Genomic DNA, 19,961 nt, shown 5'->3' with positions numbered 1-19,961 from the left:
TCTCCCTGTTTTTCTTGATGAGTCTGGCTAATGGGTTATCAATTTTGTTTATCTTCTCGAAGAACCAGCTGTTAGTTTTATTGATCTCTGCTATTGTTTTCTTTGTTCTATTTCATTTATTTCTGCTCTGATCTTTATGATTTCTTTCCTTCTGCTGACTTTGGGTTTTGTTTCTTCTTATTTCTCTAGTTCATTTAGGTGTAAGTTTAGATTGTTTATTTGAGATGTTTCTTGTTTCTTGAGGTAGGCTTGTGTAGCTATAAACTTCCCTCTTACAACTGCTTTTTCTGCATCCCATAGGTTTTGGATTGTCATGTTTCTTTGTCCTTTGTCTTAGGTATTTTTTGATCTCCTCTTTGATTTCTTCAGTGATCTCTTGGTTATTTAGTAACGTATTGTTTAGCCTCCATGTGTTTCTTTTTTTACGATTTTTCCCCTGTAATTGGTTTCTAATCTCATAGCATTGTGGTCAGAAAATATGCTTGATATGATTTCTTGAGAAGAAAGTGTAATCTGCTGTTTTTGGATGGAATGTCATATAAATATCAATTAAATCTGTCTGGTCTATTGTGTCATTTAAAGGTTGTGTTTCCCTGTTAATTTTCTGTTTGGATGATCTGTCCATTGGTGTAAGTGAGGTGTCAAAGTCCCCCACTATTATTGTGTTACTGTTGATTTCCTCTTTTATAGCTGTTTGCAGTTGCCTTATGTATTGAGGTGCTCCTATTTTGGGTGCATATATATTCATAATTGTTATATCTTCTTCTTGGATTGATCCCTTCATCATTATGTAGTGTCCTTCCTTGTCTCTTGTAACATTCTTTATTTTAAAGTCTATTTTATCTGATATGAATATTGCTGCTCTAGCTTTCTTTTGATTTCCATTTGCATGGAATATTTTTTTCCATCCTTCACTTTCAGTCTGTATGTGTCCTTAGGTCTGAAGTGGGCCTCTTGTAGACAGCATATATATGGATCTTTTTTTTTTATCCATTCATTAAGCCTGTGTCTTTTGGTTGGAGCATTTAATCCATTCACGTTTAAGGTAATTATTGATATGTATGTTCCTATTACCATTTTCTTAATTGTTTTGGGTTTGTTTTTGTAGGTCCTTTTCTTCTCTTGTGTTTCCCACTTAGAGAAGTTCCTTTAGCATTTGTTGTAGAGCTGGCTTGGTGATGCTGAATCTCTTAGCTTTTGCTTGTCTGTAAAGCTTTTGATTTCTCAGTTGAATCTGAATGAGATCCTTGCCAGGTAGAGTAATATTGGTTTTAAGTTCTTCCCTTTCATCACTTTAAATATATCATGCCACTCCCTTCTGGCTTGTAGAGTTTCTGCTGAGAAATCAGCTGTTAATCTTATGGGAGGTCCCTTGTATGTTATTTGTCATTTTTCCCTTGTTGCTTTCAAATTTTTCTTTGCCTTTAATTTTTGTCAGTTTGATTCCTATTTGTCTCAGCGTGTTTTTGCTTGGGTTTATCCTGCCTGGGACTCTCTGCGCTTCCTGGATTTGGGTAGCTATTTCCTTTTCCACGTTAGGGAAGTTTTCATCTATAATCTCTTCAAGTATTTTCTCGAGTCCTTTCTCTCTCTCTTCTCCTTCTGGGACCCCTATAATGCGAATGTTGTTGCATTTCATGTTGTCTCAGATGTCCCTTAGGCTGTCTTCATTTCTTTTCATTCTTTTTTCTTTATTCTGTTCCGTGGCAGTGAATTCCACCATTCTGTCTTCCAGGTCACTTATCCGTTCTTCTGCCTCAGTTTTTCTGCTCTTGATTCCTTGTAATGTAGTTTTCATTTCAGTTATTGTATTGTTCATCTCTGTTTGTTTGTTCTTTAATTCTTCTAGGTCTTTGTTAAACATTTCTTGCATCTTCTCGATCTTTGACTCCATTCTTTTTCCGAGGTCCTGGATCATCTTCAATATCATTACTCTGAATTCTTTTTCTGGAAGGTTGCCTATCTCCACTTCAGTTAGTTGTTTTTCTCAGGTTTTATCTTGTTCCTTCATTTGCTACATAGTCCTCTGCCTTGTCATCTTGTCTATCTTTCTGTGAATATCTGATCCTTTTAATGTGCTGTTGGATTCTGTTTGCTAGTATTTTGTTGAGGATTTTTGCATGTATGTTCATCAGTGATATTGTCCTGTAGTTTTCTTTCTTTGTGACATCTTTGTCTGGTTTTGGTGTCAGGGTGACGGTGGCCTCATAGAATGAGTTGGGGGGTGTTCCTCCCTCTGCTATATTTTGGAAGATTTTGAGAAGGAAAGGTGTTAGCTCTTCTCTAAATGTTTGATAGAATTCGCTGGAGAAGCCATGTGGTCCTGGACTGTTGTGTGTTGGAAGATTTTTAATCACAGTCTCAATTTCAGTGCTTGTGATTGTTCTGTTTATTTTGTCCATTTCTTCCAGGTTGTCCATCTTATTGGCATAAAGTTGCTTGTAGTAATCCCTCATGATCGTTTGTATTTCTGCAGTGTCTGTTGTTACTTTCCTTTTTCATTTCTAATTCTATTGGTTTGAGTCTTCGCCCTCTTTTTCTTGATCAGTCTGGCTAATGGTTTATCAATTTTGTTTATCTTCTCAAAGAACCAGCTTTTAGTTTTATTGATCTTTGCTATTGTTTCCTTCATTTCTTTTTCATTTTTTTCTGATCTGACCTTTATGATTTCTTTCCTTCTGCTAACTTTGGGATTTTTTTGTTCTTCTTTCTCTAATTGCTTTAGGTGTAAGATTAGGTTGTTTATTTGAGATGTTTCTTGTTTCTTAATGTAGGATTGTATTGCCGTAAACTTCCCTCTTAGAACTGCTTTTGCTGCATGCCATAGGTCATCCCATAGGTCGTCATGTTTTCATTGTCATTTGTTTCTAGGTATTTTTTTATTTCCTCTTTGATTTCTTCAGTGATCTCTTGGTTATTTAGTAGTGTATTATTTAGCCTCATGTTTTACAGATTTTTTCCTGTAATTGATATCTAGTCTCATAGCATCGTGGTTGGAAAAGATACTTGATACGATTTCAATTTTCTTAAATTTACCAAGGCTTTATTTGTGACCCAAGATATGGTGTATCCTGAAGAATGTTCCATGAGCACTTGAGAAGAAAGTGTATTCTGCTGGTTTTGGATGGAACGTCCTATACATATCAATTAAGTCCATTTTGTTTAATGTATCATTCGTAGCTTGTGTTTCCTTATTTATTTTCATTTTGAATGATCTGTCCATTGGTGAAAATGGGGTGTTAAAATTCCCTACTATGATTGTGTTACTGTCGATTTACCCTTTTATAGCTGTTAGTGTTTGCCTTATATATTGAGTTGCTCCTATGTTGGGTGCATAAATATTTACAATTGTTATATGTTCTTCTTGGATTGATCCCTTGATCATATGTAGTGTCCTTCTTTGTCTCTTGTAATAGTCTTTATTTTAAAGTCTATTTTGCCTGATATGAGAATTGCTACTCCAGCTTTGTTTTGATTTCCATTTGCATGGAATATCTTTTTCCATACCCTTACTTTCAGTCTGTGTGTGTCCCCAGGTCTGAAGTGGGTCTCTTGTTGACAGCATATATATGGGTCTTGTTTTTGTATTCATTCAGCCAGTCTATATCTTTTGGTTGGAGCATTTAATGCATTTACATTTAAGGTAATTATCGATATGTTTGTTCCTACTATCATTTTCTTAATTTGGGTTTGTTATTATAGGTCTTTTCCTTCTCTTGTGTTTACTGCCTAGAGAAGTTCCTTTAGCATTTGTTGTAAAGCTGGTTTTTGTGGTGCTGAATTCTCTTAGGTTTTGCTTGTCTGTAAAGGTTTTAATTTGTCCGTCAAATCTGAATGAGATCCTTGCTGGGTGGAGTAATCTTGGTTGTAGGTTTTTCCCCTTCATCACTTTAAGTATGTCCTGCCACTCCCTTCTGGCTTGCACAGTTTCTGCTGAAAGATCAGCTGTTAACCTTATGGGGATTCCCTTGTGTGTTATTTGTTGTTTTCCCCTTGCTTCTTTTAATATTTATTTCTTGATAGTTTGATTAATATGTGTCTTGGCATGTTTCTCCTTGGATTTATCCTTTATGGGACTCTCTGCACTTCCTGGACTTGACTAATTATTTCCTTTCCCATATTAAGGAAGTTTTCAACTATAATCTCTTCAAATATTTTCTCAGTCCCTCTCATTCTCTCTTCTTCTTCTGGGACCCCTATAATTCGAATATTGGTGTGTTTAATGTTGTCCCAGAGGTCTCTAAGACTGTCCTCAGTTCTTTTCATTCTTTTTTCTTTATTCTGCTCTGCAGTAGTTCTTTCCACTGTTTTATCTTCCACGTCACTTTATCCATTCTTCTGCTTCAGTTATTCTGCTATTGAGTCCTTCTAGAGAATTTTTAATTTTAGTTATTGTGTTGTTCATCGTTGTTTGTTTGCCCTTTACTTCTTTTAGGTCCTTGTTAAATGTTTCTTGTATTTTCTCCATTCTATTTCTGAGATTTTGTATCATCTTTACTATCATTACTTTGAATTCTCTTTCAGGTAGACTGCCTATTTCCTCTTCATTTATTTGGTCTGGTGGGTTTTTATCTTGCTCCTTTATCTGCTGTGTGTTTCTCTGTCTTCTCATTTTGCTTAACTTACTGTGTTTGGGGTCTCCTTTTCTCAGGCTGCAGGTTCATCATTCCCGTTGTTTTTGGTGTCTGCCCCAGTGGCTAAGGTTGGTTAAGTGGGTCGTGTAGACTTCCTGGTGGAGGGGACTGGTGCCTGTGTTCTGCTGGATGAGGCTGAATCTTGTCTTTCTGGTGGGCAGGACTGCATCCATTGGTGTGTTTTGGGGTGCCTGTGACCTTATTATGATTTTTGGTAGCCTCTCTGCTAATGGGTGGGGTTGTGTTCCTATCTTGCTAGTTTTTTGGCATAGGATGTCCAGCACTGTAGCTTGCTGTCATTGGGTGCATCTGGGTCTTCGCGTTGAGGTGGAGATCTCTGGGAGAGCTTTTGCTGTTTTATATTACATGGAGCCAGGAGGTCTCTGGTGGACAAATATCCTGAACTCAGCTCTCCCACCTCAGAGGGTCAGGCCTGACACCCGGACGGAGCACCAAGACCCTATCAGCCACACAGTATCTAGAAAACATCTGGGAGAGACTGCAGCAAGACCGGCTTCTTAGCAGTTGCAACCGTAACAGGAAGCTTATTCCTCCCTCTGGATGGGGCAACAAGTCTTCCTGCAGGTGCGAGGTTGCCTCCTTGGTCCTAAGGAAACTAACTTCTTGTCACCCTCACTATGGACTAGGCGCCGACATTGTGGTAGGACCACGCATGCGCCCTTTTTTCCTTTTTAAATTAATCTTTGAAAAATTCAATATCAATGTACTTTATCATCATTTGTTTTTTACTCTCCATATTGTCGTGTCTTAATATGCAGCATTGTAGTGCCAGAGAGCACCGTTGTGTTATTTCTAGATGATGGCTTTCCTCCATTTAGCTGCCTCCTCTTGCTGCTGCTGTGACTTGTTATATTATTTTGCTGTAGTAGTAGCCATGACATTAATCTACTTTCAAATTATTGAATGACACAAAGGATCTTTCATCTAACCTTCTCCTCCCCAGTATCTCTAGACTAACGGTTTTAGCCATTAGTTTAAGTATCTCTTAATTCAGGTGATGTATAAGATAAGGATTTGTTGCTGTAAAGTGTTTTGGAAAGACAAAAGAAACTTATTAGGTTTATTTGAAAGTTCTGTTCATCTAATTTGAATTGTAATATGTATTATCACAAATGACACTAAGCAAAATTTTAATAATCATAGAAAATAAGATCTTTTCACATTAGGGAAATGGCAAGAGGTTTAATCTTGAGTTAGTATTCAACTCTGCCCGTAACTGGTGCTACAAATGTAAGCAAGTTATTTAAGCTCTCTCAGCTTGGCCTCTTCATCTGTAAAATAGGACTGGTAATGCCTGTATAATAGAGTTGTAAAGATTAAGTATGAAATATTATATAAATGTCTTTACATAAAGTGCAGATTCACTAAATCATAGTTCTTATTCTGGAACCCAAATCTAAAGGACCAGGCAGAGACCCATGACTTGTTCCTTCAGTGAAGAATAATACTGGAAAATTTGACATTGAATGACTGGAATTTCATCCTCTAAAGTGAAACTGCTGGCATTTACGCTGTTTATAATATACTAATATGATTTATGAATGTTATTTCTCAAGTTATCTGGAAACCAAGCAAAATTTACCAACCTTGAGTTTCTGGGTTGAGTAAAGCCTTGATCAGTAAAAGAATATTATTTGCTATCTATTTTCTCCTTTAATTGGATGAGGCAGATCTAACAGCAAGGCCTCTCTGAATGTTTCCCTTGTCATATTATGATTTCCTGTGCCAGCAGTGTTGCAGAATAATTTTGTTTTTTACAAACAGTTCATTATTAAAATGCTATTTAAGATGATCATTGCTGTTTGAGGGGGAAGTGCAGAAGAGCTATTTATTTACAAATATACAGGGCTAGGTCAGATGGATGTTTCATTATTTGTTTTAATTCTGCCCTTTTTCACAGAGTGCCACCAGTAACAGTTACACTAATTACAGCTTAAACATTCTTTTTGTTCTCAGTGTAAAGGCTTGGTATACTTTGTTTTGGTAGGAAAGGAATTTGGTAATTGAAGTGGGAAACTAAATTTAGTTTTGTTTTTTTTTTAACTTTTTTTTTTTTGGCCGCACTATGCGGCTTGTGGGATCTTAGTTCCCTGAACGGGATTTGAACCCAGGCCCTCAGCAGTGAGAGCATGGAATCCTAACCATTTGACTGCCAGGGAATTCCCTAAATTTAGTTTTTAAAGCTTTATTTTTTGAGATTTAAAGTTTCTTAACCTTTTAATATTGACATTATGTTAAAAAATTAAAAGGCATAGAAATGTTTTTTAAGAGTAGTTTGGAGAAGACACATTTCTATGTGCCCTAACTCAACTTCCCAACCTACTTAGAAACACTTAGCAGACTTCTGAATGAGACTCTAGACTAAGACCATGACTTTGTTTTAACTTACTTGCCTTCTACCATAAAATTAAGGTAAACTCTACCAAAGTCATTTCTTTTTGTTTGACTGTCTTGGTATGATAAGTAGGAATTTCTGCACTAGGGGTAGGTTCTAAGACCTTTGCCCAAAACTCTTGTCAGCACAAAAAGGACCACACCCACCTGTCTTCTAAGAGTTTCCCCCTTGGCTTGCATCTCCTATGCCTAAACTTGGTCCCACCATCCCTATAAACTATAGGACAAGAGGGCAGTTAAAAAAGAAAGATCCCTGGGAAAGATCCCTGAATAAGACTGAAAGGAAATAATGGAAAAGAACACATTCCTTCACTTCAGACGCTGGAGCAGCCCTGCTTAAACAAAAGATTCTTGGTGGGAGAGAAAAAGGAAAAGCATGTAAAGGCTGTGATAGATTTTTTGCCAGGAATTAATGGTTGAGTGGGGAGGGTGTCAAGATAAAATGTTGGCTCATCCCACACAACTGTGATGTCTCATACTCTTACTTCTTCCCTTTTTCAAAAATTTGCCAAAGTTCATTGCCATCCATAGTAAATAAGATGGGGCCACTTGGGAAGTCTTGTATCCCTTAACTATATGACTTCTGGAGCCCAACACACCAGATTAGGGCAAGCAGGCGCTAAGGTAGGGGCCTAACAGCTGCTGCACTAGGACTAGCTTCTAGGTCTTGGAAGCACATTCTGTGTCTTTCCAGATGATTTTGAGAGTTTCTCTTGGTCTTTCAACATCCATTTATTCATATTTGCAGTGTCTTTTGATTTATTATTGGGTCTGTCTCTTGAATTTACAGATTCAAAACTCAGATCATAAAGACATACAGTTAACAGTAATGCAACTCTGGAGCTTGTCTTTGTAACTATTCTTAATAGGACTGTTTTTTCTAAGTAGTTAAAGCAACTTGAAAACACCTATGGTAGGTGAATTCACTCTTGGTAAATGTACTATTTTTGGAATGAAATAGATAGTGAATGAATCTATGAAAACTCCCTTTTTTTTACATTTACTAAAAGTTTTAAAAGTCAATGATATATCTTTAGTAGTAATATACTCATTAAAATTCATTTCCATTTTCCATGTCTTGCTCTTTAGAAACTTATTAGGATTTCTTTCCCTTCCTCAAGTACCCAGTTTCAGCAAGGTACTTGTAAAATCATTTTTCTTTGTTGTATGAAGATGGTCTTTAATATTGTTGCTTTCTAATGAAAGATTTGAAAAACTATTCCTTTGCATAATTTATACTTATCATTTTAATGTCACTAAAGTATTTTAGCTTTCTCAGAAGAAATACATCATCTGAAATACATATTTTCTATAAAAAGAATAAATGAGTAACTTTTTTTTTTTTTGAGATAATGGTTTCTATAGACCCATGTTCAGGGAAGCCCAGTAGAAGACTATATTGAGTTATTTGGCCCTAAAAGCATTGAGTTATAAAAAGAACTAATAGAATCTGTAATGTTTATGTATAGCTCATTATCAGAGATGGCTGGCTGGAACCGCAAGTCATTAAGTATTTTATACCATTGATCAGATAAATGACATTACAGGAAGTTCTCAGCTTACAGTGATCGGATACCAGCAAGTCACTGACATCAACAGTGTTAGGGCCACAATGCCCACCTATGTCATCACCTGCAGCTTGTTCAAGCAGGCAACTCACAAGTCAACTTCTGTGAATCAACCTACTGCCTAGGGGGGCCTATGGTAAGGCCTCCAGCTTCCCAGTTGGCTCTACCAACTGATTCTGTTCTCTTTCTCCCTATGCCTCAGAGTCTTTTAACTCCTAAATGGCAAGGTTTCTGTTTTGTCTTTGTTCCTAAATAAAGGGTGGGGTGGAAGCAGAAGAGGGGTGTCCCAAGTGAAAACCGGAAAGACAGCATAGAAAGGGGTAAAGGGGGGACTAAAGAAATAATAGACAGAAGTCTTTTTCTATTTCTTTTCTTTTTCTAAGGGCCAAATATTGAATATTTTAGACTTTATGGTCTGTACTCAATTCTGCCGTTGTAGCAGCCATACACAATATGTAGATGAGTAACCTTGGCTGTGCTCCAATTAAATTCTATTTGCAAAACTAGGCAGCAGGCCTTTGGCCTAGTGGCCATAGTTTGCCACCCTCTGCATACTACAGGGTAATATGTCCCTAGTAAACTGGGTCTAAGAGATATTCTAGAAGAGAAGTCCTTAAGATATTTAGAGCACTAGAACATTATTTAGTAAATGTGTAGTTTCTCAGAGGAACTGAGGACAACACTCATTTTGATGTTAAAAGTTGGTATCGAATATATTTTAAGTCTCACATGCTCATTTCTTAAAAATTGCTGATGAATGTAAAAAGCAGCCTCTGTTATAAAACAAAACCCAGGACTAATGATTAAGCAAAGAGAGGCCGTAAGGAATCATTTTATAGATGGCTTAACAGGGAAGTGGAGCTATAAATGAGGATAAAGTAAGCCTGATTTCCAGTCCATGCTGTGTCACACTGCCTGGCCCTGGAATCAATCCAGGGCTTTAGAAGAGCAATCAGAGTTTTAGATATGTGTGTTTGGCAATATCTGAAGACAAGAGAAAGTATTATTCTGTTAGATTTTGATGACTGTGATTTTTTTCTATAGGAATTGGTTAAATCTCTAATAGGACTTCAGATACCCCTTGAACTGAATTAGCCTTCTTACCATTACATGTAAAACATCACTGATATGTCCTGCCATAATATAACAAACAGTGCTTATAATCTCTGACAGGTTGTTCATGCTGAAGGCTTGGTCTCTATATTAAAGAAGAGGAATGATACTGTAGGAGATCATCCTGCCCAGATGCAACAGAAACCATCTAAACGAAGAGTGAGATTCCAAGAAATAGACGACAACTTAGATCAAGGTAAAGTGCTCAGACTGTGTCTAGCACAGATTTGATCAGTGTTTGCTGAAAGAATGAATTAATGTACAATAAGGTGTTTGGTAACAGGATTTGTAAAGAATATGTGGACTTAGTTGCTTTATCTTCTGTAAAGAAACACAGAGGATCAAACTATCATCAGTTCTTAAATAATTCCTAAGCAATTTGTTTTGCTCAAATAAGTGACCAAGTTGCAAAATTTATCTCATTGCCTTCCTGTCCCACAGGTAGTCCTCAATTTTCAGAGCTTATTTCAGTTTCTTTGTTTCGTGTTTTATTTTCTAGTTTTTGTTTTTTGTTTTTTAGTGAGCCTGCTATTTTTGTCTTCTTTTCAGTGGCAGTTCATACTCCTTCTTGACTGATGTGGAAAATATTTATGGATTACAAATATTTTCTCTTCGGTGATTTCTTCTTGACTCTATAGAAAGAGGTGTCTCTCAAGAGTACAGTTGAACACTGTTGCTATTGTTTGATTTTTTTTTTCCTCCTGGGCTTATATTTAAGGTGGTGGTTAAATTTATCTAAGGCCTAGGTAAATCAGAGTGAGTAGAAATATAGCCAAGAACCTATCAGTATGCTTTTCATGTTTATAAAACAACTGCATTGTTAAAATAACAGTGTCAACATGTAGATACGCTTTCTAAGTATGACATAAAGTGATAGCAGTAGAGGTTTCTAAATTTTTACAATTATGAAGCTGGTAGGAACCTTGGAAGTAATCTGTTCTCACCCCTCATTTTACCTCTGCACCTTGCTTGTAACTATCACAGTCCTCTCCAGATAAAGTGCTCAACTCTTTGTTTGTACCAATTGGTATTGAATCATTGCATACATAGTAGGGGGAACCCACGATTTAGAACTGACAGTCCCTAGTTCCCTTAGTAGCCATCTCGTCTTACACTAAGTTACATAACTTGTGCTCAGTAGCCGCCTGTGCCTCTTGGCTTCCATGTTGGACAGCACAGCTCTAAATACTATCAATGCATATAGATAAAACAAAATAGATGTTTTAAAATAAATTGTATCTAAATGTTTGTATATAAATATATGAGAATGAAGAAATACCCAGAAAAATACATAAACTAGATTGTTAACAAAGATAAGAGGGTGGGTGAGAATCATGCCAAAAAGAGAAAAGATGGTAAAAATACTGAACTGACCAAAAACCAAAAAAACCCCAAGAAACACAACATGAATGATATGATCCTTTTTATTTGTGTGTATAAAAATTATGCTAAGTATAAATTATTAAATCTATTAATGTCTATTAACTATTAAAATCTATTAAACTGTAAATGTGTAAATCACAGGACAATACAATTACATAATCCTGTTTCTATAAAAATCCTGAAACCACATGTGTTTGATCTGGAAGGATATACACCATATTTAACAGTGTTTACCTCTTGGTTGAGAGGGGAATATGATTGGGTAGGAGTAAAAGGGAGAGTCCCTTAGACTCTTAGATACTTTCATGTTTAAATTTTTATGGGGAGAATATATTCACATATTACTGTAAAATCTTCCAAATAAATTCTATTTGGTTTATATTGGGTTCTGTAAAATTTGTTTTTTTAATCATAAAAGTAATATACACTAATCATGAAAAAACTTAGACAGTAATGAAGTAAAAAGTTTAAGGCTCTCAACCCTCCCTTCCTTGGGGGTTTCCCCCAGGTATTGATTGAAGTTCTTACCATCCTTTCAAAACACATTCTGTATATATGCATGTATATGTGTGTACATACACATGTGCCCTTTTTTTTTGACATGAATGGTTCATTATATACCATTATGTGACGGCTTTTTAATTTAACCATCAATCTTGGACATCTTTCTTTGAACAATGTATTAAATTTACTTCATTCTGTAAAACAGTTGCATAGTATTCCATGATATGAATCTCCCATAATTATTTAACTCTTCCATTGTAACTAGAATAACTAAGTTATTCTCAACTTTATGTGATAACAAAATTTGCTGCAGTGAACATGCTTGTAAATATGATATTGTGTTTTGTGCAGATCTGTAGGCTTAATTCCTGAAAGTGGATTTGCTAGGCTCGGTGATCAGGACCATATGGACCAGTTGGCCTCAGGCAGTCCTTCCTTGTTTATACCTATTGTCCCAGCACTGCATTCACTTAACACTCTTTCACTCTCAAAAGTGCCCCAGGCTGGATGATAAATTAATTTAAAATGTTAATAGATACTGCCAGATTACCTTCCAAGAAGGTTTTGGTACACCCTCATCATGCTGATCATAAAACTTCTTAGTCTTTTCCAAATATTTTTAATTTTTCTTTAATTATGAGTGATCATTAAGACTTTCAACAAGAGAGTAGTTACTTTCTTCAATATAGAAAGACTTATGTGGACATTTTTATTAAAAACAAGCCTGCCAAAATTGTTTAAGAAATGAAATTACTAGCTAGAACTTCACTATTCCACTGAAAGATAAAATTGAGTATTACTAAGATGCAAGATCCCACTCAGACATTTTTGCTTGTTTGTTTAATATCAAATTGACTTTGCTTTAAGGTAGTCCCATGATGTGAACTCCAAAGATACTGTAATAGTGAGGTTATATATAATTTGTACTCTAAAATAATGCTATGAGCACATCAGAGAAGTATTGCCATTTTTTTCTTCTTTTTTATGGAAATGGTTATATTCATTGTATAAATGAGCTACTTTTAATTTTAGCATTCACAAGCTCCACAGGTATATATCTTTAAGGTAACTAATAGGTCCTTGTATAGTCACTGGTGTCCTAGCTTCCTGTCAGTGACTATCCATAGAAGACTAATATTAGAAACATCTAGTTATCTTAATCAGTGAGCAGACAGCATATACTAGGCATTAATTTTGTGTAAGTTTAACCTTACTCTGTCTTCCTGTTTGCAGATGAAGTTGGAGGTGGTTCCTGTATTTTACTGGTCTTGCTGTGCATAGCGACAGTTTTCCTTAGTGTGGGAGGAACTGCATTATACTGCACTTTTGGTGACACGGAGTCACCTGTTTGTACAGACTTTGCAGACAACATGGACTTCTATTACACTAAGTTACTGCAGGGAATGGCAGGACTTAAACACTGGATCTACCTCTCCTAGCAGCATTCAAGAGGGACAGGCATGCTGGCCGTGAGAATCAAAGAGTGAAACTTTCTAAATAGCTTTCATTTCAAGAGTTCTGTAACATGCGCCTCCCTTCCCCAGTGAGGAACCACAAACATCAGAAACAGCAACTTTAACTGGCAATACAGAGGAACTCAGAATAATCCACATAATGATACAGATATTGATCTGAGCACTGTGGATGGAAGGAATGGTCTTTGGAGAGCATGTTCACCTCCTCCTCGCTGCTTCCTAGTGTAATGAGCTACAGAATTAAACAGGGCAGTGTTGGAGCCAAACCATTTTGGGCTACCTTGTCAGGCTAATGGCTAAGGACACTTGTGGTTTATAACCATTTGTCCAAAGACATTGCTTCCAGCCATCACGCAATAAGTTTGTGTGTAATGAAAAAGAGTTACCTTACAGTTTCAATGTCTTTTTTTAGTTCACCTTGGGAGCTATGTAATTTAGGCTTTGTGCACTCTCCAGATTTCCATTTGTGAAATGATTATGTTTGTGTGTGTGTGTATGTGTATTTCAGACAGTTATCATAAGCAAAAACCCAACGTAGAATAACAAAGATTATTCTTTCAACATAACTATAAGTGTGCAGCCACAAAACTTTCAAGAAGGCTTAACTGTGGAACAGATGAATGGTACAAATCTTGGCCCTGAATTAAGAAACTGAGACAGATCTGTGACAGTTAACTTCATTAACTAGCCAGAAATTAATCACAGGCCTAGAGGTAAAATTAAAGAGCTCCCTCTGAGTGTCAGGCAACCAGTTTCATCGTGGATTCAGTGCTTCCTGATATAATAAATGCTGGATTCATCTCAATTCAATAAATACTTATTGAGCACCTATTATGTTCTGAGAATCTAAGAACCCTTCTATAAAGATAAATAAGGTATTAGTTCCTGCTCTAGATGTTTTAATTCTGGCCTTATGTAAAATAAACTAATACTTTGGCAAATGAAGTTAAATCATCATATATAATTCAGAATTAACAGATCATACATTCAGATGCTTGAATGTGCATTCATATCATGGGCTTGATTTAGACCTAATGTGAGGTCATTAGGCGAAAATTCAATCATATCTTAAATAGGCAAATGTCTGATTTTTATTTAAATCTGTCAATTTCCTTTTCTAAGGTACAGTGTTCTAACAATTAGGAAGCCTTGCTTTGGCTTTTTATATCATTGGCAGCATTCTAAAAGAAACAAAACACATGAACTATAGTTTTCTGGCAATGATTATTATTTCATGTTTTTCTGTTAGGATCATTTGAAAGAAAAACAGAGAGTTTTCTTTCTAGTTGTTACTGGCTGGTACAGTACCTCCCTTTGTGTTTCTGCTTATTTATTTAGACTTATGATTTTTAAAGGGCTTTTTATAGAAGTTGAAATTGTGTCATTTAGCATGCATCTGGTTATCCCAATGCTAGATATTTAATTACTGTATACTTAGTGTTTTGATTTTCTATAATTTCAGCTCAATGTGGTTTTAGGCTTGTTTATTTTTAAATTGATGTTTTATTTTTACTTATAATACTGTTTGACTTGTCTGTATCATGTCATCATAAACTATAATATTTTCAAGGATTATAGATCAAAGATATTTATTTAGAAGTGTACAAGATACTGAAATCTAGATTCCTTATACTTAAGGCTGATTTTATTAGAAGATTATTTTAATGTTCTATTATAAATTTTAAGAATTTGTATTCAAATTGTATGTAAATATGTAAAATGTTGATGGTACTATATTATGTGGTTCTGTAAAAGACATTCACAAAGTCTACTGTGAGGAGCATCTCCATCGGAGACAAACCTCTTCTGTTCTACCCTCATGATTTCTAGTTACAGAAATTTGGTGATGCTGATTTCTGCCGGTTTTATGTGAAGATAAGTCAGCTTCCCTCCTGTTCACCTTTTTAGGTCACTATTGAAGTCCTAAAAAATCTATATGTCATATTTTCCTATTGGCCACCAGGACCATTACTTCTGAAACTGAAGGTTTCCTGGGAACCTTCACACTGAGGTGAAAGAACTGAGATAATACTTTGGTACTCTGTGGAGTCCAGTTGAGTCTCAGAAAAACCACGTGTGTCCTCACTACTTCCCAGGGAGGGTGAGGTGAGCTCAGGAGCTTATTGATGTCTTGATTTAAAATAAGCATGAAATCTCAACTAGAAAAATTAGGGCAACTTTTAAAAATGTAATTGTCATTTATTGCATGAATTGGAGTAATTCTATCTGGTGATGAGAGAAATTGTTATCTCTCGCATAAAAAAATCATCCAGTTTTACTATAATGTAACTTTTTCTGTCATTTGAAAGCACTGACAACTATTTGTAACTAATCTTCCTTAAGAACTGTATTTGAGGGTAACAGATCAAGCTTGTAATTTAAAAGCTATACCAAAAAAATGTCTCAGAGAGTTTATTTGAACCCCTTGGGTACTGAGAAAAACCACTTTAAAGTGAAAGTAAAATAATTTCAGAAGTTGGTCTGGCACCATGAGTAGATTAATTTGGGTAGTCTAATAGGTCCCTATGTAAACGCTCCTGTGCTTCTAAAACACCTCCCCATCTGCCTGAAACAACAACCGAAATTCACTCTAAAAATTCATTCCTTTAGATTTAAAAATCAAATCCCTCTGAGAGGTTTACTATATTGAGATGTGAATTTGTGTATTATGCTAAGAGGATTTAAAATTTGAAAGTAGGCCTTATTTTGAAAGGACAGATGTGAATTGGACCTTGCGGGAATGGCAAGGTGGAGAAAAGGGTAGGAATTGAGAAATAAAAGAGGGAAGGTGGGAAAAGAACAAAGAAATCTTTTACCTATTACCTGTTTTGCTGAAGCTGACTTTGTGACATTTAATCCCAATCCAGAGAGAGACTGAATATTTGTGTTCCCACTAACGTGACCTTTATAACTCTGTTCATTTCTATGGGCTCAGTTAATATTAACTCACCCTTGTATACTTAATTATGAAGTGTAAATAGTGTTTTCACATTTATTCATTTGATGCTTACTTAGATCAGTAAACACACATCCCTTAAATCAGGTCTTGTGGCTCCCGAAGCCATTATACTTTCTCTTCTGTCATGTTGCCTCCATCCTCAAAAAGAATAAGAGTGATCTAGGGTTTATGGCACAAGTTCTAGTGCCATCTGCTATTTTAATAACCTCAAAGATAAACATTTGGTGAGCCTCATGTACTAAGGAATTTTCTTTAAGGAATTCTAGTAGCTTTTAAATCTCTCCTGGTGTAGGCTACTGGGCATCTCTTCTTCCTGGTCCTGAGAAGAGTAAGTCCTGAAATCAACCTCTTGTCTCCCGCCCCGAGAACAGTGCAGAACCATGAGCAACAGTGTTTATTACTCTCTGTACCTTAACAAACATTGAAATGTCTGCAGTGTGCCAAGCACTGAGCTGGGTGCTGGGGCTCTCGAAACAAGAAATGGTACCAGCTTAAAGAAGTTAGTGTCTGGTAAGGTAAATATATTTGTGAAAGGGGGGGAAAAATGAAGAAATATAGGATACTACTACTCATGGGGATAGAAACTTGAGCTCATTCCTCCCTACCATGTGTCATGCTTTATTAGGAGGAAAAGTAAAATTCTCTCTAGGCCACCTGCATAGCAACTTGATAGACAGGAATCTTTTCTCCCAGCCAAAATTCTAGTGAGTATTACTTTTTGCCTCTAGTTAGCATTTGTGGCATTAATAGTGGGTGGGCTTTCCAGGAGTAGAAAACTGCTTGGCTAGAGCCTTCTTCAAAATTGAAAGTCTGAATAGCACTAAATAGCACAATTGAAAACTTTCTCACAGACTGCAGGTCCAGATGCTTCTCCAGTAAATTCAAGCAATCATTTCAGTAAGAAATAATACCCATCCAACAAAACACTCTTCAAAAAGGAGAAAATACTTGCTAATTCATTTTATGAAAACAATATTGATCCATAGACCTGACACAATCCCTATCAGAATTGCAGCAATTTTTACAAGTGGACAGGCTGATTTTAAAATGTTTGGAGATGCATGTGCCCTAGAAGACAGTCAGTGAACTTGTTAGAACAAAACTGGAGGACTTGTACTTCCAGATTTCAAAACCAAATGCTGCAATAATCAAACCATGGTATGGCAAAAGGAAATCCACGCGTATGTGTTCAATGATCTACAAAGGTGCCAAGGCAATTCAAAGGGGGAAAGGAAGTCTTCAACAAATAATTGCTGGAACAACTGTATATCCCACTGGGGAATATAATTAACTTAGACTTTTGCCTCACACAACACAAAACTTAACTTGAAATAAATGGATCTAAGTGTAAAAGCTATAAAACTTCTAAAACAAAACAGGAGAAAATCCTTTCAGCCTTTGAGTAAGCAAAGATTTCTTAGAACACAAAATACACAAACCATAAAAAAAAAAAGGATTAGCTGGACTTTTAAAGCACATGTTCTTTGAACATGGTTAGGAAAATGAAAAAGCAAGCTGAAGATTGGGGGAAAATTCACAATACGTTTATCTAGTAAAGGCCTTGTATTCAAAATATGTAAAGATCTCATGCAACTCAATATTATGACAACCTATTTAAAAACTTTGAATACCCCTTTCAAAAAAAAAGTATATATATATATATATATATATATATATATATATATATATATATATACAAATGGCTAATGAGCACATGAAAAGATGCTGAATATCATTAGTCATCAAGATGCAAATTAGAACTGGGATACCACCACACACCTGGTAGAATAAAGTTTAAAAGACTACACAACCCCAAGAATGAAAGGGTGGTTCACCCTACGAAAGTTAATGTAATACCTCACATTAATAGAATAAAGGGGGGGGATGTATGATTTTTCCAACTGCTGCAGAAAAAAATTTGACAAAATCCAACATTCCTTAATGGTAAAAAAAATCTCAATAAACTAGAGGGGAAATTCCTCAACACGATAAAGGGCATTGGTGAAAAACCCACAGCTAATAATATATATCTCCCAAAGAATCCACAAGAAAGATGCCAGAGCTAATAAATAAAATCAGCAAAGTTGCGCATTACAAGATCAACCCACGAAAATCAGTTGTGTTTCTCTATAACAGCAATTAACATTACAGAAAGGAAATTAAGACAGCAATTTCATTTGCAACAGAATCTGATAGAATAAAATACCTAGGAATAAACTTAACCAAGGAGGAGAAGACTTGTACACTGAAAACTACAAATCATTGATTAAAAAATTAAAGAATATCTAAATAAATGGAAAGGTATCTTGTGTTTATGGATGGGGAGACAATATTGTTAAGATGTCAATAATACCTAAAGTGATCTATAGATTTAATGCAATCCCTAACAAAATTCTAAGAGCCTTTTTTGCAAAAATGGAAAAGTCAATTATCAAATTTATATGGCATTGCAGGGGGACCCAAATAACCAAACAAGTCATGAAAAGAGAAAGACAAAATTGGAGGACTCACATTTCCCAATTTCAAAACTTACTACAAAGCTTCAGTAATCAAAACAGTGTGATGCTGGTATAAGGACAGACCTATAGACCAATGGAATAGAAATGAGAATCCAGAAATAAGCACACACCTCTTTGGCCAGTTTATTTTCAATGAGGGTGTCAGGTCTATTCAATGAGAAAGAATTCTCTGTTCAACAAATAGTTCCAGGACAACTGGATTTCCACATGCAAAAGAATGAATTTGGACCCCTGCCTCACACCATATACAAAGATTAATGCAAAATGAATTGATGATCTAAATATGAGCTAAATCCACAAAACTCTTATAAGGGGTACATACAACATTTGGGTACATCTTCATGACTATGGATTTAGCAATGGATTCTTAGATACGACAACAAAGGTACACAGCAAAAGAAAAAACATAGGACTAAACATTTTTTTAGGACTTCCTAAAGAATTTTTTTTAATTTGTGCATCAAAGGAAATTATGAAGAGAATGAAAAGACAACCCACAGAAAGGGAGAACATTTTTTGCGAGTCAGATATCTGGTAAGGGTTTAATATCCAGAAAATGTAAAGATCACCTACAATTCAACAAAAAGACAACCCAATTTTAAAATGGGCAAGAGACTTGACTACACATTTCTCCAAAGAAGATACACAAATGACCAATAAATACATGAAAAAATGCTCAACATCACTGATCATCAGGGAAATGAAAATCAAAACCACGATAAAATGAATGAAATGATACATACTACAACATAGGTGAACCCTGAAAACATGCTCTGTGAAATAGCCAGACTCAAAAGAACAAATAGTGTGATTTGACTTGAATGAAATATCTATAATTGGCAAATTCAAAGAGACAGGAATTAGAACAATGGTTACCAGGGGCTGAGGGAAGGGGGAAAGGGAAGTTATAGCTTAACTGTTACTGTTTTCTGTTTGGGGGATGAAAAAATTTTGTAAATAGTTAGTGGTGGCAATGGTTGCACAACATTGTAAATGTACTAATGCCACTGAATTGTACAGTTAAAAATAGTTAAAGGGCCTCCCTGGTGGCGCAGTGGTTGAGAGTCCGCCTGCCGATGCAGGGGATACGGGTTCGTGCCCCGGTCTGGGAGGATCCCATATGCCGCGGAGCGGCTGGGCCCGTGAGCCATGGCCGCTGGGCCTGTGCGTCCGGAGCCTGTGCTCCGCAACGGGAGAGGCCACAACAGTGAGAGGCCCGCGTACAGCAAAAAAAAAAAAAAAAAAAAAAATAGTTAAAATGGCAAATTTTATGTTAAACATATTTTACCACACATGCATGTGCACACACACAAAAAGACACTACCAAGTGTCTTTGTTGGTGAGGATGTGGACCAACCAAATTCTCACACACAACTAGTGGGAATATGAAA

At 36.0% G+C, this 19,961-nt stretch overlaps 1 protein-coding gene across 6 annotated transcripts in view; it reads left to right on the top strand.

The window, feature by feature from the left end:
• Nucleotides 1-15,990, top strand: part of CNST (consortin, connexin sorting protein) — a 124,568-nt gene extending 108,578 nt beyond the window's left edge. For all 6 annotated transcript variants that reach the window (XM_082615407.1, XM_082615404.1, XM_082615405.1 and 3 more), the window contains 2 exons: nucleotides 9,791-9,926; nucleotides 12,851-15,990. In XM_082615407.1, coding sequence (XP_082471533.1) covers nucleotides 9,791-9,926; nucleotides 12,851-13,056 — 342 coding nt within the window. In that variant the 3' untranslated portion in view covers nucleotides 13,057-15,990. The remainder of the gene's footprint in view (nucleotides 1-9,790; nucleotides 9,927-12,850) is intronic.
• The last annotated feature ends 3,971 nt before the right edge of the window (nucleotides 15,991-19,961 follow it).

Source organism: Mesoplodon mirus (genome assembly GCF_964341445.2).
Source record: "Mesoplodon mirus genome assembly, chromosome: 3".
Taxonomy (NCBI): domain Eukaryota; kingdom Metazoa; phylum Chordata; class Mammalia; order Artiodactyla; family Ziphiidae; genus Mesoplodon; species Mesoplodon mirus.
Note: the sequence above shows the minus strand (reverse complement) of the source record. Positions and strands in the feature narration are given on the sequence as shown.